Genomic DNA, 27,421 nt, shown 5'->3' on the forward strand with positions numbered 1-27,421 from the left:
TGTAAAGCAACGCTGCAGTACAGCTGTGGGCAATGTTCCATAATTCAGTGCAGAGCAGAATATATTGAGCGTGCCCTAAAAATAAGAGAGTTAGTGTGTCAGGACACGACCCTACAACAGGGTTACATCAGGACACGTCCTCTCTGTTCTGACACAATCTGACACATGCTGCCACAGGCAAGCAGTAAACAACAACAACACTAACATAACAAAGAGATACCATCTTAAAACTCAGCCACAAAACAGAAAGACAACACTGGAGGAAACTAAAAATACCCCAAATGTCAGAAGAATATTGTTATGCCCTTCACTTTTATGAAACAGACAGAGTAACAGGAAGCTATTAAGGGTAGAAAACAGAATTGATTCCACGTGTTCAACAAGTCAACATCAATACATATCTGCTGTAACACAGCTCTGACATGCATGTTTTTATGGATCTGACCGACCATGTTCATATAATTAAAGGGGTGGTTGATTAAAATCCCACTGATTTTGTAACTTTAGTTAGTGTGTGATGTTGCTGATTGAGCATCAACAACTTCTGCAAAGTTAAAATGCTCAAAGTTCAATGCAAAGGGAGATTTTCTTTTAAAGAATTCACTGTTTAAGGAATACAATAGGCTTCTTCCCAGGTTGGTGACATCACTAACCCTAAATTTTACATAAACCCCACCCCCGAGAACATGCAACAAAGGTGGCGAAGCCATGTTGGGCTGCTTTAGAGAAGAGGAAGAGTTGTTGTAATAGAGTGTTGTTGTCATGCCGTCATTTTACGCTGGACTGATTCACAAACGAGGGTCAATTCAACACAAAAGATGAACATGACGGCACATGCTAGTCGATGAGCTGAATCAACTCCACAGCAACTACATCAATTTATCAACTAACCATTCAGAAACGTCTAAAAGTTGTAACTTCTTCCTGAGTCTCTCCATCAGTGTCGACTCCGGTTTGAACAATGTAAGGCTGAACACCGTTACTGACAATCCTCATTTTGGCTGCGTGAGATTCTCCAGCTTTGTTGTTGTTGAGCTGTTAAAGCTCCGCCCTCTTCTGGAAAGTGGGCCGGGAGCAGCAGCTCATTTGCATTTAAAGGGAAACACACAAAAACGTGTGAAAAAATTCTTGACTAGAATAGTAAATATGACCACTTTGATCACCTTTACTCCACAAGTGCATGATTTGATCTATCATTCATGTCTGTAGCACAACGTGGAATACTTCCCTAACCCAATAAGCAACAATAATAGAGATGCTTGCCTTAGCAAACACCACTAAATAAAACTAGGTTAGGAATGTCTTAAACGTTGAGAGGAGAGTAAAAGTCTCTGCTTTGCACCCTGTAGGTCTGCTGACTTTTATAGATCTAACTCTGACTGTTGGCATTCAGATGGAGACAATAACTTATATGGCTGACACCACACCAATCTAGACCAAAACTGGGTCAGACGGTCACTGGACAGCTTCGCCTGTTTTCATAAAACTGCAGAGGAGAAGTTATTTTGGGCCTACAGGGAGTTTGCATTTTAATGCCGCATAAGAGAACATGTGGAGACAAGGTTTATAGTCCAGCGAGAGTCAGCAGTGCTGATATCCCATTAGCCTCTGCTAAAGACCCAGCCATCTGTGACGTTAAATAAATGTTCAGGGTTTAATATCAGTTCAGAGCTCTATTGACAGCATTTGTGGCATAATGTTGATTACGACAGAAAATAATTTAGACCCCTTTTGATTAGTAATTTTCAATATATATTTTCTGACTTACAAAGTATGTATTTAAAAACTTTTAATTCATTTTTTTCTAATGGTTTGTAATGATAAGAATTTATTATCATACTTTTTTACTTTTAATAATTTATAACTATTTTAACTATTTTATTTCATGAGTAAAGCAAAGGTTGTAACACTAGTGACACATTCTCAATAAAATATGACAAAATCTTTTTTTTTTTTAATTTTTACATAAAACTTTTTTTAAGTTGTAATATAAGTCTCTGGTGTCTCCAGAATGTGTCTGTGAAGTTTCAGCTCAAAATCCCCCACAGATCATTTATTATAGCTTGTCAAATTTGCCCCTATTTGGGTGTGAGCAAAAACACACTGTTTTTGTGTGTGTCCCTTTAAATGCAAATGAGCTGCTGCTCCTGGCCCCCTTTCCAGAAGAGGGCGGAGCTTCAACAGCTCACGCTTCGGTTGCTCAACAACAACAAAGCTGGAGAATCTCACGCAGCCAAAATGAGGATTGTCAGTTGCAATGTTTTAGATTGGACACTGATGGAGAGACTGTGAAATTATTTTATGTGGTAATCAACATTACACCAATATTCAATAATATAACTATTATCGAACACAGAACAGTCCTTTCATTAAAGTAATGTTAAATAAAACATTACCAAAACAGAGGAGGTTAGCCAAACAAACTCTGGCACACTATTTGCAATGAAGTCTCTATCACAGCAAGATAAATTGCAAAGATATTGCACTCTTAAAAAGGATCCACAAATCTCTGTTCAGTGGTGACGGGGTTGCACTAGGTTGGAAAAGTCTTTTATGCCATTCTTTGATGTTTGGAGGAAACAAGAAACAATAGCGTAGGAAAAAAAAAACATCAAAAACCTGCAAATATCAGTCTTCCTTTCCCTGGCAGACCTGATCTTGACATTTTGATCTGAGGGGGACTGAAACAACAGTCAGGAAATAGGACTGAAACTAGAAAAAAAAATTGTTTTAATGGAATACAGTCCAAAAATGCCATTTACTCTTCTTCAATACACATATAGATGTAGACATACTATATAATGCAAAACTCCAACCCCAGTCCACGAAAAAAAAAAAAAAAAAAAAAATCAAAACTAAGATGCAACAATGGTTTCTTCAGTATTTACATCAAAACCATGAGCTAATTAAAGGGATAGTTCACCCAAAAATTACAAACCTGATTCCAAAAAAGTTGGGACACTGTACAAATTGTGAATAAAAAAAGAATGCAATAATATACAAATCTCATAAACTTATGTTATCTATATTCTATTGTGAATAAAATATATCAAATGTTGAAAGTGAGACATTTTAAAATGTGATGCCAAATATTGGCTCATTTTGGATTTCATGGGAGCTACACATTCCAAAAAAGTTGGGACAGGTAGCAATAAGAGGCCAGAAAAGTGAAATGTACATACAAGGAACAGCTGGAGGACCAATTTGCAACTTATTAGGTCAATTGGCAACATGATTGGGTATAAAAAGAGCCTGGCAGTGTCTCTCAGAAGTTAAGATGGGCAGAGGATCACCAATTCCCCCAATGCTGCGGTGAAAAATAGTGGAGCAATATCAGAAAGGAGTTTCTCAGAGAAAAATTGCAAAGAGTTTGAAGTTATCATCATCTACAGTGCATAATATCATCCAAAGATTCAGAGAATCTGGAACAATCTCTGTGCGTAAGGGTCAAGGCCGGAAAACCATACTGGATGCCCGTGATCTTCGGGCCCTTAGACAGCACTGCATCACATACAGGAATGCTACTGTAATGGAAATCACAACATGGGCTCAGGAATACTTCCAGAAAACATTGTCGGTGAACACAATCCACCATGCCATTCACCATTACTGGCTAAAACTCTATAGGTAAAAAAAGAAGCCATATCTAAACATGATCCAGAAGCGCAGGCGTTTTCTCTGGGCCAAGGCTCATTTAAAATGGACTGTGGCAAAGTGGAAAACTGTTCTGTGGTCAGACGAATCAAAATTTGAAGTTCTTTTAGGAAAACTGGGACGCCATGTCATCCGGACTAAAGAGGACAAGGACAACCCAAGTTGTTATCAGCGCTCGGTTCAGAAGCCTGCATCTCTGATGGTATGAGGTTGCATGAGTGTGTGTGGCATGGGCAGCTTACACATCTGGAAAGGCACCATCAATGCTGAAAGGTATATCCAAGTTCTAGAACAACATATGGTCCCATCCAGACGTCGTCTCTTTCAGGGAAGACCTTGCATTTTCCAACATGACAATGCCAGACCACATACTGCATCAATTACAACATCATGGCTGCGTAGAAGAAGGATCCGGGTACTGAAATGGCCATCCTGCAGTCCAGATCTTTCAGCCATAGAAAACATTTGGTGCATCATAAAGAGGAAGATGCGACAAAGAAGACCTAAGACAGTTGAGCAACTAGAAGCCTGTATTAGACAAGAATGGGACAACATTCCTATTCCTAAACTTGAGCAACTTGTCTCCTCAGTCCCCAGACGTTTGCAGACTGTTATAAAATGGAGAGGGGATGCCACACAGTGGTAAACATGGCCTTATCCCAACTTTTTTGAGATGTGTTGATGCCATGAAATTTAAAATGAACTTATCTATGTTGTATTCTGAATAAAATATTGAAATTTGAAACTTCCACATCATTGCATTTTGTTTTTATTCACAATTTGTACAATGTCCCAACTTTTTTGGAATCGGGTTTGTAAAATTCTGTCATCATTTACTCACCCTCTTGTTGTTCCAAACTTGTATGAATTTATTTCTTCTGCTGAACACAAAAGAAGATATTTTAAAGAATGTTGGAGCCACTGACTTCCATATTATGGGAAAAAAAAAAAAAAAATACTATGGAAGTCAATGGCTACTGGCAACTGTTTGATTACCAACATTATTTAAAAATGTGTGTTCAACAAAAGAAATTTATACAATTTTGGAACAACATGAAAGTGAGTAAATGATGACAATTTTTATTTCTGGGTGAACTATCCCTTTAACATATGACCACCCACATTGCCCTACTGTGTGTGGAGGTTAACCAATCATAACATGCTTCATTTGCATAGAATGCACAGCTGGTTTAATTCTACAGGTCAGAAAAATAGACATGATTATAAGTGGACTTCATAAGAGTATCTTGCTCACTCATAATAACATTCCAATTCTCAAACCCCCAATCAAACATGCTTTTTAAAACAAACCTCTCTGTTCTGCAGTAGCACAAACTTGGGACTATACAGCTGGGAGACATGCTGTGTGAGACACCAGCACCATCTATTTCCATCATACATGATGAGTATTGTTCATTCAGGCCTAACAACAGTAGAGACAGCTCCTACGTCCCCTCTTACTGTCAGTCTAAAGAAGCCCATCACAATAGCTGCATTGATGCAAGCAGTCTGACAGCACATCTATGATTCGTATCTGACAGTCTCACACAGTGGTGTGCCGTCACTGCACTCACCAAGAGAACATCTTCATTTTCACGGGTGTGTATGCTGACTGCCTGAAAACCTGCTGCAGGTTCATGGTTAATCTCTGAATCTGACGCTAAGAGACTGTTTTGTGCTTAAAGTGCAGTGTGGCGATTATATAAGAGCACTTAAATTGAATCACAGCATCTTAAAGGCTGATCAAAAGAATTTGTTCAAAAACCGGACATTAACCATCTTTTCGAATCTTGAAGTCTTTAGCTCCCATTTATTGTAATTCCATTGAAAAATGCCAACAAAAAAACTATCAAAACCTCTGATTTTGTGTTCTGTGGAATGAAAGCATTTGGTACAACATGAAGTTGGAGTAAATAATAGCAATTTCCTTTATGGGAAGGAAATTTATACTCTCTTTTAAATCATTTCCTTAACCATTTATCTTTCTCTCCAGGGTCTCTGTTAGTCTAACATGATTCTCAGGGACATCAGTCATTCACAGGCAGGACTGGACTCAAGTTTGCTTTTGGCTATTTGACAAAAAGTAGCCTGTCTCTGTGTTTACTTCCCTGCAGGTTTTGACATCGAAACACAGAACACTCGTTGTTTATCTCAAATTACAATGAATCAATTTCCTCCCTATATCCACAATACCGATGCCCTGAGTCGTTCCTGAACATTGCATTTCATGTTCCTGCAATCAGAAAAGCAATTTTACAGAAAACAAGGTATAGCAGTGTGTTTGACTTTCAGGCATCGGCGATAATTGGCCTGTTAGAGTGTTTTCCCAGTCCTGCAGTACATGGGTCAGAATTTTAAAATAAAGCTCTCCCATTGCTGACGGATGTGCACAGGGGAAAATGCATTATTCTAGATCATTTACACTTTGCTTTTAAATCAAACATCATACTGCATCAGCAAGGAGATTCAGATGAAAGGTATAGGAGTATATATACACACACACACACACACACACACACACACACACACACACACACACACACACACACACACACACACACACACACACACACACACACACACACACACACACACACACACACACACACACACACACACACACACACACACACACACACACACACACGTGACCCCTGTTAGATAACTGAACCTCATTACTATATCAGCTATACATTGTCTGATCGCACTCATTAAATTTAGCCTGACATTTTCTTAATGGTAGCATTACTATAACTGTGGATGATGTTATGATGATTAATTAGAGTAATAATGGTGTCCCTTATGACTGCTTTAAATGGTTCAGATGATGAAAGGGTCAACCAGAAGGGTTGTACAGTACATTCATGTACTCTGTGATTTTTGAATGTGCAGTATAAAGAAATCTTTGTGCATAAATGCTCGTTGGTGGCAATAAGTACTTTCTGGTGTGCTTTCTTGCAGAACCTCGCTGTCATTTATTTTCACCCTGAGATGTGTGTATTGATCTTGGACAGCCACTGCAGTATGCGCAAAGACACCCAATGAGCGGACACAAAAACGCACACACACACACACACACACACGTGCAGGATAGGGGCGAGCATGACCACAATTATATATACAGTCAAACCAAACCTTAAAACAGACACCTTGAACATTTCATTCATTAATACAGTTCATTCACTAAAGTAAAAAAAAAATAAATAAATGGTAATAAAAAAATGACAAGATCTCAGAGTTAAACTGTGTCAGAAAAAAATAATCTTTAATTATGTCAGATAACACTTAAGCAAAACATGGTCAGGTCAAAGTGTCTGAATAACTTTTGGTTCCAATTTTTGATAAATGTGGTAGTCCACTGTATGAAGAATTTTTGTGTATAATGTCACGGTACTTTATTTTGCTATCCTCACTTACATAAATGAACTATAATGTCCTGAACCCACTAGTAAAAATATATAAAAAATGTCTGAATAATTTTTAGTTTGACTGTAGCTGTTTTATATTTTAAAATTTCAAAATGTAATTCATTCCTGTGATGCAAAGCTGAATTTTCAGCATCATTACTCCAGTCTTCAGTGTCACATGATCCTTCAGAAAGCATTCTAATATGCTGATTTGCTGCTCAAGAAACATTTCTTAAATAAACAAAAGTAAAAAATTGATTGTTTTGATTTAATTAGACTCAATTATGATGGGATTAGTCACATTCAAAGCAAATTTAAATCAAACACAGTACATAAAAGCTGTAAAATAGCCAGACTTTTTAAAAAAATAGTGTAGATTTATAATATTTGTTATATTATCCTAGCATTAAATTTAATAAACTTGTAAAAACTGTAAATTTGACATCTTTCTGTCTTTTTACAGCCATAATCAAATTATTATAATCAATCAATCAATCAATCAATCAATAATCGCTTTACTTTTGGGTTTCACATAATATCAAACCGGTTCTAATAAAGTGTGACCTAACAAATCAAAAACATTGCAATGTTTATCATGTTGATATTTGCAATCATCCTGTGTAAGAGCCAGCAAACCTCGAATATGGAACATAAAGCAGCCCTTGCTTGCACTAATGTCACTAATGATTTACCTGAAAACAAAAGTCAAAATATACTGATATGGCAAACCAACATTTATGAGTCTAAGATACAAAAGCCTATGATACAAGATGACACACAGACCCACTGGGCTTCAAATGGTTTTAAACACATTCTGCATTATTTTGTGTACCTTTCATGTGGCTCTAATGCTTTTAAGATTATTAATGAGCAGGTGTATATCAGTTTTTACCTAGTTTTTCATCTCTGAGAACTTCTTCAGTTCAATGTTGTCACAACTGAGGCATTAGTGAGTTGTGTTCAACCTCGATCAAATCAAATGAAGTGTTCATCATACTGACAGTGAACAGAGGTTCACACCAATCAGTCAACCATCAGGACATGAAATAGATGGTTTAGATACTCTCAAGGCTCTTAAAGACCATCTTCTCCCCTTGAGATCAACAAAACACAAATGTACTGGACTAAGCCAAACCATTAACCCCTGACCAGCTGTCAGTCACAAGTTATCCTGACATTGAACCGGCTTTGACAGAAAGCCTGTAGTTTTTTTTCACCCTCATTTAACACTGTTTCCCAGTGCTAATGAACCCATAAACAGCTATAACACCAACTCAGTCACTCAGTCACAAAATAAGCCCAATCCATAAAACATAAGAGGTTCATGACATCGCCATTAATGGAGAGGCCATCAGACTTGTTTGGTACGGCTGAAATTGAGGGAGTGAATTTCTTGAGCAAATCTCCAAGGTGAACTGCTTGTGAATAGCATTTGAATTTTTATTTTAAAGGTATAATTCAGCCACAAAATAAAATTCTGTCATTATTGTTCCAAACCTTACATTTTCCAAACCCCAAATTACTGTTTTGAAAAAACACGGAGGAGAGTAAAGTAAATAATAATTAGTTAATGATATAAATAAACATTAACAGTTTTAATTTTGGTGTGAACTGCCTTTGAGTCAAATTAACGTTTGCTTTATTATAATTATGACCATTTTACAAGACTAAATGCTATAAATAACAAAACAGGTTTTTACACCAGTTAACTCATTCCTAAAATATACACTACAGTTCAAAGGTTTGGGGTCGGTAAGATTTTTGAAATGTTTTTGAGAGAAGTCTCACTAAAGCTGCATTTATTTGATAAAAAAAACCTAGTAAAGTTAGTAATATTGTGAAATATTATTACCATTTAAAATATTTTAATATAAAGTCAAATGTAATTTATTCCTGTGATCAAAGATGAATTTTCAGCATCATTACTCCAGTCTTCAGTGTCACATGATCTTTAAAGGTGCCATAGAATGTCTTTTCAAAAGATGTAATATAAGTCTAAGGTGTCCCCTGAATGTGTCTGTGAAGTTTCAGCTCAAAATACCCCATAGATTTTTTTTAATTCATTTTTTAACTGCCTATTTTGGGGCATCATTAAATATGTGCCGATTCAGGCTGCGGCCCCTTTAAATTCTCGTGCTCCTCGCCCCCGGAGCTCATGCTTGCCTTAAACAGCATAAACAAAGTTCACACAGCTAATTTAACCCTCAAAATAGATCTTTACAAAGTGTTCGTCATGCAGCATGTCTAATCACGTAAGTATAGTATTTATTTGGATGTTTACATTTCATTCTGAATGAGTTTGATAGTGCTCCGTGGCTAAAGCTAACATTACACACTGTTGGAGAGATTTATAAAGAATGAAGTTGTGTTTATGAATTATACAGACTGCAAATGTTTAATAATGAAAATAGCGTTGGCTCTCTTGTCTCCGTGAATACAGTAAGAACGATGGTAACTTTACCCACATTTAACAGTACATTAGCAACATGCTAACGAAAAATTTATAAAGACAATTTACAAATATCACTAAAAATATCATGATATCATGGATCATGTCAGTTATTATTGCTCCATCTGCCATTTTTCGCTATTGTTCTTGCTTGAGATGATTCAGCTGTGCACAGATCCAGACATTAATACTGACTGCCCTTGTGTAATGCCTTGAACATGAGCTGGCATATGCAAATATTGGAGCCGTACATATTAATGATCCTGACTGTTACGTAACAGTTGGTGTTATGTTGAGATTCGCCTGTTCTTCGGAGGTCTTTTAAACAAATGAGATTTATATAAGAAGGAGGAAACAATGGTGGTTGAGACTCACTGTATGTCATTTCCATGTACTGAACTCTTGTTATTTAACTATGCTGAGGTAAATTCCATTTTTAATTCTAGGGCACCTTTAAGAAATTTTTCTATGATCGTATAGTGCTCAATAAACATTTATTATTATTATTATTATTATTATCATCATCATCACATTTTTGTGGAAATCATGATACATGCTTTGATGAATAGAAAACACAAATGAAATATATTTGAAATAGAAATATTTTGTGATATTATAAAGCTCTTTACTGTCTCTTAATTAATTTAATGCATCCTTGCTAGATTAAAGTATTATTATTTTTATTAAAAAGGTACCGCAAAGCAACAGCTCTGATTCCACCCACTCATATAATACAGAACAAGAATTAAAAGGCAATTGTAGTGACATAAGCAGTTGATGTGACAACAAAAGATGACTGAACTCCAGAGAAAATAAATCTTTCAAATATACAGAAGGAAATTAGGTCAGTATTAAAAGCAATGCAGCAGATGAGATGCCATTTTCTAATCAAACCACAAAATATAGAAACAAAACAATACACATGAAATGGAGTAAAGACACTTGCATGTTTTCCACAACAAACTACAAATAGTAGTGTCTAACCTTGGTTTTCTCCTGCTGCAGTTCAATTTGGATTTCTGTGAGTTTGGCCCTCAGCTCCTCATTGGCTGCCTGCAGGGCTGCCATGGCGTCAGGCCGCTCCCCTTTGCCCCGCCCACTGGGGGCTTTCTTGGACATATTGGGCTGTACTCCACAGGCCACGCCCCTTTCAGGGATGACCTGAACTTGTGAACGGTCAAGATTCGCTTCTGTTTGTTCCTCAGCTACATCTTTCCACCCACCTGCAGTTCACAAGGAAACAAGTATTTACAGAGATCAACGAGACCTAGAACAATTACAGCATTATAGTTTGAAAATCAGCTTGAAATACAAATAAAAAGCCCATGAAATGGTTTAAAGAAGTTTCTTTTCTGCTGACACATTTACATTTAAAACAGATAGTTTTGATGGCATCTTCTCAGAAGACCCTCGTGTCGCTCCAAACCCTTAAGACCTTCATTCATCTTCGGAACACAAATTAAGATACTTTTGATGAAATCCATGAGCTTTCTGGTCTCCGATAGACTGCAACACAATTACCAATTTCAAGGCCCATAAAGTTAGTAAAGACATTGTTAAAATAGTCCATGTAACTACAGTGATTCAACCTTCCGAAGATGAACGAAAGTCTTACAGGTTTGGAGCGACATGAGGGTTAGTAATTAATTAATGACAGAAATTTGCATTTTTGGGGGAACTAAATCTTTAACTATATGGGACAATGTTTCCAAGCATCGGTAACCACGGCAATAATCACTGTGACATCACACAAATGCTAATCTGTTAATTTAATTAATTAATTCCTTCATTTAATTCAACATTGGTCAATTAATGATAGCGTTCCATCTTAATAGTGAGATTAATTTCTTATAAATACATCAGATAATGCACCAATTGGATTTTTTTTTTTCAAGAGTTTAACTCTTTATTGGCAAAGAAGACACTATGAGCACCTTATTACTCCCTTTGTAATAAAGAACAGGTATTATTTTTGTATGGGACTACCTGATTCCATTTTAATCAATAAATGATCTCAAGTCACATCTTAAGTGACAGAAATTACATTAAGTGAAATGGAGCCAAAGTCTCCTGCTTTTCTATTTTGTTTTTCTTGAGAAAAAGACCTCAGAAATCTCACATCTTCTCTATAGTTTCAGAACAGATCCCAATGTCTCAAACTGTGCTCAAATTTGCCAATAAGTCTGAAATCAAAATTCAGAGATCTCAACATGCACTCAAACATTTCTAATCATACTAAACCAAATGATCTGAGCTCTTATCTGCATTCATTTTATACTCCTACTATTCTTACTGTATGTCAACAATTGAGTCAGTCGTGTCTTTTAATTCTGCCAAGGTAAAACATATGAGGCAAAGTTGATCTGAGCAATAATAGAGCAACAGCATATTAAAAACATGTGCTTGATGTTATAGCAGTATCTATCCTGGAAAGAGAAACCGGAAGTTTTTCTCTGCTTAATAGTATTGAAAATACTTAATACTTTGACAAATCCTAAATCCACATCCAATCCCCACATTGCTCCAGCTTGACCGGTCAATTCAGCAGACTAAAGAAAAGAGGAATCTAACAATGCCAACTGGCTTGTAGATAATCTGAAAAGGATAGGGCAGAAAAAAAAAAAAAAAAAACTCTAAAATCTCTAGATTGAAGGAAAAGTTTAAAAGGGTCTATATAGAATTCAGAAAACCTTATTAGCGACACCGGTGGCCGTTATATGAACTGCAGCCACCAACTTACTGCTCGAGCTCGTACTTGCTCGTGCACATGTAATGTATTAGACTAAACGTGATTAACAGCCTCGACATTTACTGCAAAGTTATTTTTCGTTCCTCCCTTAGGCGTAAAAAGAAACTGGAGATACCTTTGCAGCCATACAGGCCTACTATTAACGGACATCCAGACGAGGTTACACTTCTGAGTGGGATATGTAAATATTTAAATTATACTTATGATAGATTCATTATAACGTATATTTGAGATTATCTGGATATATAAGACTATTAAGGTTGAACTACTGAACTCACATGAACTGTTTTAAATATGTTTTTAGTACTTTTATGGATCTTGAGAGAGGAAATGTCATTGCTGTGAATGCTGTCCTCACTGAGCCAGCGGATTTAATCATAAATATCTTAATTTGTGTTCCGAAGATGAATGAAGGTCTTACGGGTGTGAAACGACATGAGGGTGAGTAATAAATGACAATTTTCATTTTTGGGTGAACCTTTAATCCCTTTTCTTTCGGCATCCTGAATCGTGATTATTAGCTTTCCCCTCCCCTGGTAAAAATCACGTTCCGGGGGTAAAATATCATGTTATTTGTGGTTGCTTCAACCTGCGGACAGAGGCTCTCGGGAGCGCGAGTAAACGTCAGATCCTTTTGATTTTCCCGGCAAAAACGACCCGAGTCTTTCACATAAGACAGGGAAGGTCTCGTTTCTTTACAAGATGTTCACATAAAATAGCAATAAAAAAGTGAAAAATACATGAAAATTCTTACATAGCCCCTTTGAGTTTAAACAACTTTCACAATTAAACAGCAATTACATATATATGAGCACTTAATGAATTCATTGGCCTTGAAAGCACTCCGTTTATCACATTTTTATTAAACGTGCAATCCGAGATGCACTTTGCAAGTGTCTATTAAATCCACAAATTTCCCAGGTTGCTCTTGGAATAGTAGTGCAGTGGATAAAATACCTCACTTTTGACACTGACAGTTTACATTTTATTAAAAAAAAAAGGAAAAAGAAAAAAAACAACAACAACACTATAGTATTATAACTTGCTATATGCTAAAATACTAAAAACTGGAACTTTTTAAAATAAATAGAGTTCAAGCAACCTGTGTTGTGTTCAGTAGCCTACTAATGATTGTGTCCAAATTATGTTTAAATTAAGCATACACACAAACACACATATATATATATATATATGTGTGTGTGTGTGTGTGTGTGTGTGTGTATGTATATATATATATATATATATATATATGTATGTGTATGTATATATGAAGACTTCAGATGAAAAAGCCTCTAAGTGCCGTCTAAAATGTTCTTCTAAAATGAGCATTTTTATCAAGCTTGTATGTTTATTTTCAGTTATTTCACTTTAATGCCAATGAAAAGGACCTATTAATTGCCATTAAAGTGGAATTACTGAATCTAAACATACAAGTTTGATAAAAACGCTTAAGTTAGAAGAAAATTTATAATAAATATATACACACACACACACACACACACACACACACACACAAATACTTTTTACACCTCAATTTTTTGTTGCCACTTTCCAGTGGTATTAGTATGAACAAAGTTTTATAGTTATTTCCATCAATACAGCACTTGCAAAAGTATTATAGACACTGGAAGCAAGTATGTACTGAAGTAGGCATTACTAACTCTACTAACACAATCTCACTTAGGAAGTGATGAAAGACACCCTTCAGCTTTGCCCAGTTGCACTGAATACATTATGTGGATCATTGGGTAAGATAACTGCACTTTTCATATATAGAGCAGCTATACTGACAGTCAGGTACAGCTCAATTACCATCCGTCTCAGCCGGATCCCTACATCACAAGCCGTTTCCTGGATACACATCAGCCATGGTCTAATAATTCAACAATAACCTTTGTAAAGAGCACAACAGGTTCATATACGAGCACTATGTGAGCACAACATGACAGAAAGTACATTAAAGATCTTTCATTTTTGAGTGAACTGTTGTGGATGTGAGATTACACAAAATGTCTAATCTGAGTGAATTACAGTGACTCAGCAGACTTTATGCAATATGTATGTGTCTAAAATGAATGATAATGTGTAGCTGCTCTTAAATATGAATCATTTTGGGATATTTAGCATTTATATATGCTACTTATCTCGGGCAAAAGTATAATCTAGATTGAGCAAGCATATATTCATCATCTATTATGATTTGCATTCTCTCCGATCACAACATACTATAGAAGCTTTATAAGTGCATCAACATCATTCAACCTGTTTGTAGACAAAATCAATGAAAGTGTCATCAGGTCATAATCATTTAGTCTTCTTTTAATTATTTGCAATGCAACCAATGCTTTGAACATAAATTGGATAGTGCATTCATATTTTGTTGCTTTTTGTCAAAAACTTCCAAACAGTCTCTCTAACCCTCCACATCTAACGTCAATGAGTTCATTCCCTTAGGTTGACAATTGCATGCTCCAAAAAAAGGCACATTTCGTCACTGGTCGTTGCATCATAAATACAACCTATGCTGTTTCTCACTGCCAGGCATTAGAGGAAAATAGACGTCAAGCAGAACAAGCCTCTATGCACCGCAGATGGCCCTCCAAGAACATTTCAATAAATATCCCAGTGGGCAGACGACAGCCCGTGGACGTTATTCCATCCTGCGCAAGCGAGGCTGTAACTGCTACAAGCACCATTTGATCAACATCTCCCCTTTTGCACCGGCATTCTGCAGCTCGCATTGACAGTTGTGACAAACATCCCAGCAGGCCGATTTCAGGATCGTTATCTGGTAATCACACAGGTCTGCGTGTTTGGTGCCACCCTACTTGAATGAAAAAGGGAATTCAATGCATAAAGATTGAGACTAACCTTAAGTGCATGGTTTGAGTTGGGATGTTGGTTTAGTCTGCAGGTTTTATCCAGGGAGCTGTTGGTCCTCCATCATTCCGTGTGATTCGCAACACATGCTCTGAAACGACAAGGGAGGCATGTTGTCATGCCCTGAATTCCATGCAGAAGATGCTTGAATCCTCAGCAGAACAGAGCTGCTCGCAGCCTGCGCAGACAGCTGGATCCTCAGCAGCCGGTAGTGATGGATCACCAGGAGGGAATAACACATGAAAAAAGGGGGAGCTATTGCATGTTAGAGGAGAGACTGTGAAGCAAGAGAGACTGGATTCCTTGCACTTACCATAAACACTCCCTCACCATCCCTGATGGAGAGAGAGGATTGATGCAGGCAGGGAGGAGAAGGGGAGGATGGTGGCAGAGGAGTGGAGATGGACTCGGAGCACGCGCACACACATATGCGCAGGCGTGTGCACATGCATACACGCTAGGATCTGGCAGTTCTGTAGGATGCGTGAAGCCTGGCTTCTATCCTAGGTTGCCTGTGAGAGAGATACAGGAAAAGACAGCTATTGTAGCCACCCGCTGGTCAATGCACTGCAACTGCATCTCAGTCTCATAACATCACGTCATCATCCAGCCTATGCATTAAATAACAACCAAATACATAGCAAGATATATGTGGGTTGTGTGTCAGTGCATGGCTCTCATTTATTTGGAAGCAGTTCAGGATTCACATGCAGCATGCTGTTCCCTCCATATGGTTGATACTAGAAATTGCATCATTGACCATGGCTTAAATAATACTGCAGAACAACATTGTCCTCCTAGTGTAGTGCGGTGATTTTTCCTCCAGCCATACAGATGGCGATAATGAGCTAAAACATGAAGTGACTGGTGTTAAAGGTGCAGTGCTTCATTTCTGTGAAATTACAAACAGAATTTCTAAAAAAAACAAAACAAAAAAAAAACAAAAAACACACCAAATAACCAAAAAGAAACCAAAGTTTTCCAAATATACCTCCCATAACATATCACAGTTGCAGTCACAGGAGATCTTTAAAACCTGGAAAGAAATATTTCTTAGCATTGCACATTGCTATCTATTTCACACTTTTTAGGAGCTCTTACAGAAAGAAGATAAAAACAATTAAATGCATATAAAACAAGTAAATTGTTACCTGAAATATGAATATATATATATATATATATATATATATATATATATATATATATATATATATATAGATATATATATATATATATATATATACTTTTAGTTTTATTTATAGAAAACTATTACTAAAATTTCAAAGCTAACATTCTTAACTAAAGATACTGAAACACTAAAACTAAACTAAACAGAGTTTAAAGGCCCGTTCACACAAAGAACGATAACTATAAAGATAATGATAAAGATATAGTTCACTGCAGCTATAACGATATAGAGAAATTATGTCATTGGGATTGCTTTCAGAACGTTTTTTTTCCAGCTGTTGAACAATAAAACTGACAGACAATCAGAATCTGTTCTAATTTAAGAGTTCACGCAATTAAAATGACAGACGACATTGTGGAGAAGTAAATCACCGAGGTCCAGAAAAAGCCACCACTTTTTGACAAGTCAAATCCCCTATTCAAGGATACTTTAAAGAAAATGGATATATGGAAAACAATCTGTCATACCCTCGGAATAAATGGTGAGAGGTATTAACGATGAGATCATTGTGCTAGGTTAGCAAACAGTGCAAGATAAAAATCACCTCAGGTCTCCAGCTCTAGTTAACATTATCTTCCTTTGAAGTTGCAGTGAAAAAGACTTGTTTTGATTCCACAATCAAATAAATTCACTGATGAGATTAGATCGATTACACTAGCTATTCACTCAAAACATGGCATGCTGAGGACATCTGCTGGTTAAAGCTGTGCAAATGCAACAAGAACAGCAAAAAGTTGCACACACTTTGAAACCGCATCGCATGAGCTTAAAGTCGTCATGAAATCAAAATTGACCCTATTTACTTTGTTAGTGCATATTAGTAGTCTTGTGCTGAACAATTAATCTGTGCAAGTTAATGCACAGAAATAAAAAAGTTTGTCGTGGTAATCTTTAATCAACATCTGAAAAGTTACTTTCGGTCTGGAATGGCGTTACTTCTCTGATGACATCAGTTTGACGGCTTGGATGAAAACGCTTTAACCACTCTCCCCCAACCTTTAAGGATTAGTTCACTTTTAAATAAACTTTTCCTGATAATTTAGTCATCCCCATGTCATCCGAGATGTCCATGTCTTTCTTTCTTCAGTCGAAAAGAAATTAAAGTTTTTGATGAAAACATTCCAGGATTTTTCTCCTTGTAGTGGACTTGAATGCGCACCAAACAGTTGAAGGTCAAAATTAGTTTCAGTGCAGCTTCAAATTGTTCAACACAATCCCAGATGAGAGATAAGGGTCTTATCTAGTGAAACCATTGCTCATTTTCTGAAAAAAATTAAAATTATATAAGTTTTAACCAGAAATGCTCATCTTGAACTAGATCTTTTCTTCTTCTTTATTAGAATTCCAGCAGTGTAGACGCTGCTAAGTGTATTACTGCCCTCCGCAGGTCAAAGTTTGAACTAATTTTTATATGCAATATGCTAGTTCAATAGTATATAACAATTAGTTCAAACTTTGACCTGTGGAGGGCAGTATTACACTTAGCAGCGTCTACACTGCTGGAATTCTAATAAAGAAGAAAAAGTAGAAGAAGAAGAGAGCTAGTTCAAGATGAGCATTTCTGGTTAAAACTTATATAATTTTAATTTTTTTCAGAAAATGAGCGATGTTTTCACTAGATAAGACCCTTATTTCTCATCTGGGATCGTGTAGAACAATTTGAAGCTGCACTGAAACTAATTTTGACCTTCAATCATTTGGTGCCCATCGAAGTCCACTATAAGGAGAAAAATCCTGGAATGTTTTCGTCAAAAACTTTAATTTCTTTTCGACTGAAGAAAGAAAGACATGGACATCTCGGATGACATGGGGATGACTAAATTATCAGGAAAAGTTTATTTAAAAGTGAACTAATCCTTTAAGGCAGGAACACACCAAGCCAATGCCGACAAACTTAAAGTTAAAACCCTGCCCTCTATTCAATATTCTGTTTCACTTGGAAATACGTAACAACACTGGAGAAAATTTGCTTGCAACTTCCGGTTCACTGGGACTTTAACAGTTATCTTTATAGTTATCATTCTTGGTGTGAACGGGCCTTTAGTAAAAGCTGACAACTATAAATAAAAGAACAAATTTAAAATGAAAACAAATAGAAAATAAAACAGGGAGACTAATTAAAATGTAAATACTATAACAAACCTTAGTCACAAAAATAAGTTTGGCACTGACCTAGAGAAGGATTTGTACAACCTGGCAACAAGTTTGAGGAGGATTTAGCACAATCTGGCATCCCTTGTGCCAGTGTGCCAGTATTGTTGTCATTCTGTTTGCCCTATATTTCCTTCCATAGGACAGCCGCATGTTGCGTCACCACCAGCTGTGTGGATTCATGGAATAAATATCCCGATCTGCTTCTGTCACATGAAATTTATTATACAGGACGTGCAGAATATATAACAGAGCTGTTCTCGTCGACAAACACTTAATTTCGAGCGTGGAGCGACCCATTCCTTTGGATAACACTGCGTTCCTGGATTTAGACGGACGTGAATCATCTTCTGCTGTTTTATTTTGTAGGTAAAGGAAACTGAAATGTCGATTGAAAAACAAAGCGTGTCCGAGGAAAACCTTCAGGGTATGTAGCTATTAAAACAGCTCAAGTTAATGTTCTTTTATGCATGTTTCTCCTTAAAACCCCATTCATAAAACAACTATACATGCATATGTGGGGATCGTTAGTCTAAAGCAGTAATGTCCGAAATTAGATGACAATCTTTCATGCTATGCATCAAATTCCGGTTTCACATCAAATGAATTAATTGTCCAGGGATTGTTAATATTTTACGGCATAATATGTGGCGAAAAGAAGCAGGTGTGGGCAAAAAAACAAAACAGTAATGACGCATGTGATCTGCAATAAAAAATATAAGTGAAGCAATATGCGATTCATACATGAATCATTCTTTAGAGTCGGATCGCCTTTACTGAACCGGTTCACAGAACCGCTATGAATTATTGTTCAGGAATCAATCTGAACGGTTCTCGATTCGGCAACTCGCCGACTCACAGAACGGAAACATAAACAAATATTTACTGGCTCTAAACCTCTCTTTTCTCTATTCAGAGATGATCTAGACATGTATATTGAAACTATCCAATGCTCTATTAATCCAAATTAATAGCTATGAAAACGGTTTCTCTTTATTCATCCTTTTTGTCCTCTTGAGACATTGTTGTTTTATTACCCTGGCTACTTATGTGTTTGTGTATTTTTCTTTTTTGTGTTTTACATGTATCTGTATTGATTTAATGCTATGATGTTTTGTACTATTTAATAAAAAAATAAAAATAAAAACCTCACTGAACGGAGAACCGCCTCTTTCGAACATATTCGATTCTGAACCGACTCCCCTTTCTGATATGATTCAATAACCCGTGGACGAAATGATTGGGCGAAAAGTAAATATTTTATCGACCAGCAGAAATGAACGTTGGCAAATGAAAATATGTTAATGATTTTTGTGCCAGTTTAATCAGCACTTTTTGTGATCAGTCTTATTCTATTAAAACATCAAACCGTGGGTTGAATTAAATAGTAAATGTTGATCTTTTGTAAATGTAAATTAAAAAAAAAACAAAACAAAAAAAAAAGAAATTGGGAAGTAAAATGGAATCACGGGATGACAAAGAATCACTAAATCATTTTAAGCGGTTCCTTCATACGAGCTGTCTGAACGAACCGATTCACTGAAAGGAGGCGGACAAAAGAGGTGGGTATTCAGCCTGATTTCATTGGATGATGAGTGAAAAAAAAAAAAAGACATGACATGAGCTATTTCTAGACCTCTGTTTATTTTCCTCTGGCTTTTGGGTTGAGTCTCAAGTGCTGGCATGTCCTATGTTTATCTGGATTTTCTGGTTGCTGTGTCATGATCAACGATTCACGCCCAACCCAGTTTTCAATATCACGTGCTGTTGGTAAAATATTCATAACTGGTTATGACCAGTTATTTGGTGCTTGCAATACACTGATTCTTATGAAAGACAATGGCATATATAAAAACATAGGTGAGGAGTGCACAACATTTTAAGTAAATACTTTGAACATTTATGCTATAGAGAACATCAAAAGAGGCTAAAAAACAATGGATTAGTTAAAGTCTTTTCTTCCCTATTGTGGCATAGCTATATTTCAGTGAAACAGCTTCTCGAACTAGAAAAAAAATGTAGTGCGGGACTTGATCTTGTCCACCAGAAATTGATTGCATTATTTTGGTTTGCTATTGGTCGATCTCATGTGAGTGACAGGTTGCCCCGCCCTTTCACCAATAAACACATCACCATCAGAGAAGAGATGTTGCTGCATGAGGGAGGGAATGTTATTCTGATTAAGGATTACGAGGCACATTAATTATAAAAAAAAAAAAAAGTGCACAGCCACAGAAAAATCATTTATAATACTGCAATATTCAATTAAAAAATTTTGATTTCATGGTGACTTTAATTAAAATAAACAATAATTAAAACAAGGTCCTAGAAATTATTTGGCTTTTCCCTACAGGTTCCTGGGTCGAGCTGCATTTTAATAATGGAGGCGGCAGCAGTCCTAAAGGAAGAACAGAGGAACAGGCCACCGCCCCAGACCTGGAGAAGATGCTTCTGGATGCGCAGCACGAGTCGGGCAGGAGCAGCTCAAGAGGAAGCCTGCCATGTGATAGGTCAGTATGACCAAATTTTCATTTTGTGCTTTAAAGGATTAATTCACTTTCAAATTAAAATTTCCTGATAATTTACTCACCCCCATGTCAACCAAGATGTTCATGTCTTTCTTCAGTTGAAAAGAAATGAAGGTTTTTGATGAAAACATTCCAGGATTTTTCTCCATATAGTGGACTTCAATGGAGCCCAAACGGTTGAAGGTCAAAATTACAGTTTACAGCGATCCAAGATGAGAAATAAGGGTCTTATCTAGATAAACCATTGCACATTTTCTACAAAAAAATTAAAAATAAAAATTATATATGTTTTAACCATAAATGCTCATCTTGAACTAGCTCTTCTTCTTTATTTGAATTACGGCAGTGTAGACACTGCTAAGTGTATTACTGCCCTCCACAGGTTAAAGTTTGAACTAAACTGTCATATACAATATGCTAGTGCAAGTATATAACAATTAGTTCAAACTTTGACCTGTGGAGGGCAGTAATACACTTAGCAGTGTCTACACTGCTGGAATTCTAATAGAGAAGAAGAAGAAGAGAGCTAGTTCAAGGTGAGCATTTATTGTTAAAATATATATAATTTTTTTTTTTTTTTTTTTAAGAAAATGAGCGATGGTTTCTCTAGATAAGACCCTTATTTCTCATCTGGGATTGTGTAGAACGTTTTGAAGCTGCACTGAAACTGTAATTTCAACCGTTTGGGCTCCAGTGAAGTCCACTATATGGAGAAAAATCCTGGAATGTTTTCATCAAAAACCTTAATTTCTTTTCGACTGAAGAAAGAAAGAGATGAACATCTTGGATGACATGGGGGTGAGTAAATTATCAGGAAATTTTAATTTGAAAGTGAACTAATCCTTTAACTGCACTGAGATTAGAATAGCGTAAGATTCCAAGATGTTAATTTGAAAGGATAAGCATGTTATAATGAAATAAATATATGAATAAATGATATCAATTTGGGAATCTCACCAGTCCTCCAAGATCCCAGACTCCTTCACACTTGCGCAGGGGCTCCGAGGTCCACAGCTCTGGAGAAAAGAACAGCTCACAGGTAGATATTAGCAGCATGATATTTATTGATCAATAGGTGTAGGAACCCTGAAGATTGATGTAACCAGGATTACTTTACAAGAATACAGACTAATAAAATAAAATAATCCAACATATAACATGAAAGTCATCCGTTAGCCATTCTTCACACAGAATGCATTTTTGCTGTTAAAAATGCAAGCGCAAGGTCTAGAGATGCGTCTAAGTTCAACTTTTTAACTTAAAGATGTCCGTCTAACGTGTTTACATTGAAACAATGGAAAAGGAGCGCAGTGTAATGTCAAAATGCGTTCTGTGTGAGCGGCCTCTAACTTTGTTGTGGTTTGGTTCAAGTCAGAGGAAGACTATTTGGAGAGGAGAAGAGAGGTGGAGATCCTGATGAAGAAAAATGCAGACTGGATTTGGGACTGGTCGAGCCGACCGGAAAACTTACCACCCAAGTACCTAAGCTTTTAGAAAACATACAATTTAATACTGTTAATAAGCCAACTTAATGCATAAAAGCATCTTAACATAGTAATGAGTAAGGTCAATAAATTTGGTCTCTGTAGGGAATTTCTGCTGAGGCACCCGAAGCGTTCCAGCACACTCAGCATGAGGAACACCAGTGTGATGAAGAAGGGAGGAATCTTCTCAGCAGAATTCCTCAAAGTTTTCCTACCCTCGCTTGTGCTTTCACACATCCTTGCTGTGGGTCTCGGGTGAGTATATTTAAACAAACCCCTGAACCCTAGTATTAAACGTCAGCATGTAACTTGTGTACTAATGGATCTTTAAGCTGCAGTACTGTTAATGTTAACTAAGACTATTAAAATTGTTTTTGTAATTGAATTGAAAGATGAAAAACAGAAACAAACTAAAATGAACAATGTTTCCATCAGTGTTATTTTAGTATTATTGATATAGGGTCATTCTGTCTCAAATTTCGGAAACTTCCTCCATTTTGTTAAAATGACTCCATGTGCAAATTTTACCCATTTTCAATGGTCAAGAACCAAATGTAGATACAACTGTTAGTTGTGTTTAAAGAAAAATGTCTGAAGAACAAATAACACAAACTAGAAATGTTTCTTGTTTCCCTCCATCAAAACAATTGAATATAACACCTCTCTGAGTGCCAGAAACAAACATATTTTCTTAAGTTTACATGTATTTAATTCAAGAAGTTTTAAATATATCTTAATGTAATTTTAGATTTGTGTTTTTATGAAACTTTTCTTTTGGAATCTTCATTTTTAAAGGGATAGTTCACCCAAAAATTAAAATTTGATGTTTATCTGCTTACCCCCAGGGCATCCAAGATGTAGGTGACTTTTTTTCTTCAGTAGAACACAAATGATGATATTTAACTCCAACCGTTGCTGTTTGTCAGCCGTATAATGTGTGTCAATGGGAACTCCATCAATAAGAGGAAAAAAAACTTGCATAGACAAATCCAAATTAAACCCTGCGGCTCGTGACGACACATTGATGTCCTAAGACACGAAACAATCGGTTTATGCGAGAAACTGAAAAGTATGTGTCATTTTTTACCTCCAAAACACCACTTTGTCTAACTGCATTCAGCATTCGCTTAGTGAGGTCTGATCACGCTCTGACAATGAAAGTAATGTCTAGCACTCATTGAAGTATAAGCGCGAGACATCACTGCCGTTGTCAGAGCACGATCAGACCTCACTAAGTGAATGCTGAACGCAGTTGGACATAGTGGTGTATTAGAGGTAAAAATGATATAAATAATGTTCAGTTTCTTGCACAAATCGATCGTTTCGTGTCTTAGGACATCAATGCGCTGTCATGAGACGCAGGGTTTAATTTGGATTCATCTATGCATATTTTTTGACTCTTATAAATTGTGTTACCATTCACTCGCATTATAAGACTGACAGTCGGCAACGGTTGGAGTTATAAATCATCATTTGTGTTCTACTGAAGAAACAAAGTCACCTACATCTTGGATGCGCTGAGGGTAAGCAGATAAACATCAAATTTTCATTTTTGGGTGAACTATCCCTTTAAGGCCCTTAGTGGTTCAAACTCATAGATATTGGGATGTCAGTGCAGTAACGTGAAGTTATGATACTGCGTATTTGAACTCTCTTGGTAGTTTCAGAAGCTGTGAAAATGAACAATCCCATCTTCCAAATATCCCTAAAACTGATTCAAATATAGATTCTTATAAATAAACTTTTGAGAGCAAGTTAATGTGCCTCAAATTAACCATTTTCAGTGGATTTTTGGTTCTCAGAGAGTTATGTTTTATGCAATTCTTTTGATAGAGGGAAACAAGATACATTTCTGCATTATTTATTCTTCAGACATTCTTCTGTAAATGCAATAAAATATATCAGCCGTGTGCAAAGTGAACCACATTTGTTAAATTTGGTAACAATTTGATCATGAAGCTGCTCTGCATCTTTAGGCTCTTCTCCCCCGATAGCTCAGTTTGGCCGGACGGCCAGCTCTAGGAAGGGTTCTGGTCGTCCCAAACGTCTTCCATTTAAGGATTATGGAGGCCACTGTGCTCTTAGGAACCTTAAGTGCAGCAGAAATGTTTTTGTAACCTTGGCCAGATCTGTGCCTTGCCACAATTGTGTCTCTGAACTCTTCAGGCAGTTCCTTTGACCTCATGATTCTCATTTGCTCTGACATGCACTGTGAGTTGTAAGGTCTTATATAGACAGGTGTGTGGCTTTCCTAATCAAGTCCAATCAGTATAATCAAACACAGCTGGACTCAAATGAAGGTGTAGAACCATCTCAAGGATGATCAGAAGAAATGGACAGAACCTGAGTTAAATATATAAGTGTCGCAGCAAAGGGTCTGAATACTTAGGCCATGTGATATTTCAGTTTTTCCTTTTTAATAAATCTGCAAAAATGTCAACAGTTCTGTGTTTATCTGTCAATATGGGGTGCTGTGTGTACATTAATGAGGGAAAAAAATGAACTTAAATGATTTTAGGAAATGGCTGCAATATAACAAAGAGTGAAAATTTTAAGGGGGTCTGAATACTTTCCGTACCCACTTTTAGGGAGTTGTGGGTAGTTAGTCTGGGTGGTTACCAATAATCAACTACCCACATTACCACAGAAATGCGCAAAGAATGTTGCGCATTTGCATGATCTTAAGCCTTGTATTTATCAATACTGATGTTTAAAAAAAGTAAGCCAAGTCCTTTTTATTTCACAGAGACAGTATTTTATAGTAACACATAAAGGGCTATTTTTGAGTCCCGCCTCACGCGGGTCAGCAGTGGATGCGGTCTGCGTGCTGGAATGCATGCTAGTGTGCAATACAGGGGGTTAGTATGACTTAGCAGTTTTCCACTGACACATCTCTGCTGACGCAAAAACAAGTCCACTGATTTACAGCTGCTTTCAAAGCAGGAAAAAAATCAACCTGGAGGAGAAAGTTGGAAGACTTGAGAGTTAATATTTATTTTCAAGATAAATGAATGTTGTTATATAGCCTAAATATACCACCAAGTCCATCTGATATTAATTTCTTCTTTTTAGGGTGTACATCGGAAGGCGTATTACTACTTCTGGCACATTTTGAGGGAAAAGGAAAGAAGAAAAATCTCATATACGCACATCAACCATCTCAGCTGCTTTTTCGTGAATCAGTGCTCGTGTAGATGCAGATAGGATGAGGTCACGTGACACATTTCCTCTCCCCGGCTGTGGGCCGCTCTCTATCTTGCTTCTCCCTTGTGTATTCCACTGGCCTTTCCCATAGTTCCTCTCCCAAATCGACATGTAATGCCAGTCCATTCTAGGGCCATCAGCGCAGGGAAGGCCACGCTAGACTTATGGGCACATGCCTGATAGAATTAGATGTACTGCATCCACAGAATTTTGTATTTACTCGTTCCATGACTACTTAGAATATTATGAGAGGATCATAAAATAAGGGATGAAAGAAGAAAGGACGAGTGGAGCATGAGATGCTGAATCTCCAGAGACGCGATGCCTGAAACTTGAGACTGTGAATTGGGAGGATTTTTAACTTTCTACCCCATATCAAAACAGGGATCATATCTATTGAATGCTAAATCTAAACATTTGATGATATAACAATGTCAAAGCACCATTTTGCTGTATCTTGAAGTTGTTTCTGCATGTATGATGTTCCAGACTCCAAAAAAAGACCTTTGCTTTGGGAATCAGGCTGTGCACAGTATTACACAGCATATACTAGCAAAAAACGTTGAGCACTATATCAACACTTACCTGAATGTCAGTTGAAATCACAAATAAATGTACAATACACATCAAGCTTAACCTCAGATTTCACTAATGATGTTGAATTTCACCTTAGTGCTCACCTGAATTGCAATCACAGATGTTCTTCACAGATGTTTATCTGAACGGTCAGGGTTCCAGCCCGAAGATTGCCTTAAATAAAACTGTTAATAAATCAGGCAGGAGTATAAGGGAAATTGTGTACATTTGTGCATGTTTTGTAGTCTTTAAAAATCGTATTCGGTGTATGTGTCAATTTCATAGTGGTTTTGTATCAACAGAAATAAATGTCTGCCAACTATAAAACTTTCTTTGGATTCTGTGTTTGAAGTATTATTAGTTATATTAAAGGGATAGTTCACCCAAAAATGAAAATCCTGTCATTTACTAACCCTCAAGAAGATATTTTGAAGAACATGGTTTACCAAACAATGTCTAGTCCCTATTGACTTCCACAGTATTTTTTTCTCTCTACACTATGGAAGTCAATGGGCACCCGCAACTGTTTGGACATTCTTCAAAATATCGTCTTTTATGTTCAACAGAAGAACTTCATGCAGGTTTATTAGAACAACTTGATGGCAAGTAAATAATGACAATTTTAATTTTTGGGTGAAATATCCCTTTAAGTTATGTTTTATTATATATCCACTACTGTTCAAAAGTATAAGTTTTTTGGTAACACTTTAATGTTAACTTATGAACTTTATTGTAGTTAACTACATTAGCTAACATGAACCAATACTGATTTGCACTTATACAGCATTTATTAATCTTTGTTAATGTTAATTTCAACATTTACTAATACATTATTAAAATCTTTTTAACGCACTGTGAACATGAACAAACAATGAACTGTATTTTCATTAATCTTAACGAAGATTAGTAAAGTAACAAATGTATTACTCATGGTTCATGTTAGTTAATACATTACCTAATAGTGTTACCAATTTTTTTTTTTTTTTTTTTTTTTTTAAAGAAATTAACATTTTAATTCAGCAAGGATGCATTAAAATGATCAAAAATAAAAGTAAAGATTTATGATGTTATAAAACAATTGTAGTTTAAATACTTTAAATATATTCCTGTTCCCCAAAGTATGGAAGAGGATTAGGGCCAAGCAATAATA

The 27,421-nt window shown here is 36.5% G+C and overlaps 2 protein-coding genes across 2 annotated transcripts in view; one reads left to right on the forward strand and one right to left on the reverse strand.

The window, feature by feature from the left end:
* Positions 1-18,636, reverse strand: part of jakmip3 (Janus kinase and microtubule interacting protein 3) — a 48,452-nt gene extending 29,816 nt beyond the window's left edge. The window contains exons 1-4 of the mRNA XM_067370240.1: positions 18,501-18,636; positions 15,453-15,651; positions 15,131-15,230; positions 10,495-10,733 (exon numbers count right to left, since the gene is read on the reverse strand). Coding sequence (XP_067226341.1) covers positions 10,495-10,629 — 135 coding nt within the window. The 5' untranslated portion in view covers positions 10,630-10,733; positions 15,131-15,230; positions 15,453-15,651; positions 18,501-18,636. The remainder of the gene's footprint in view (positions 1-10,494; positions 10,734-15,130; positions 15,231-15,452; positions 15,652-18,500) is intronic.
* Positions 18,637-18,641: 5 nt separating this feature from the next.
* bnip3 (BCL2 interacting protein 3) lies at positions 18,642-26,586 on the forward strand. The gene is made up of 6 exons (XM_067370239.1): positions 18,642-18,906; positions 20,833-20,989; positions 21,968-22,046; positions 22,379-22,485; positions 22,597-22,746; positions 25,564-26,586. Exons 1-6 carry the CDS (start codon positions 18,864-18,866, stop codon positions 25,604-25,606), a joined length of 579 nt encoding a protein of 192 aa, XP_067226340.1. The 5' UTR covers positions 18,642-18,863; the 3' UTR covers positions 25,607-26,586.
* The last annotated feature ends 835 nt before the right edge of the window (positions 26,587-27,421 follow it).

Source organism: Chanodichthys erythropterus, chromosome 19 (assembly GCF_024489055.1).
Source record: "Chanodichthys erythropterus isolate Z2021 chromosome 19, ASM2448905v1, whole genome shotgun sequence".
Classification (NCBI taxonomy): domain Eukaryota; kingdom Metazoa; phylum Chordata; class Actinopteri; order Cypriniformes; family Xenocyprididae; genus Chanodichthys; species Chanodichthys erythropterus.

Coding starts and splice junctions, on each gene's coding strand:
- bnip3 (XM_067370239.1), top strand. CDS start 18,864: ATGTCGATTGAAAAACAAAGCGTGTCCGAGGAAAACCTTCAGG. Junction 18,907..20,832: donor GTCCGAGGAAAACCTTCAGG/GTATGTAGCTAT, acceptor TTTTCCCTACAG/GTTCCTGGGTCGAGCTGCAT. Junction 22,486..22,596: donor CCGGAAAACTTACCACCCAA/GTACCTAAGCTT, acceptor TGGTCTCTGTAG/GGAATTTCTGCTGAGGCACC.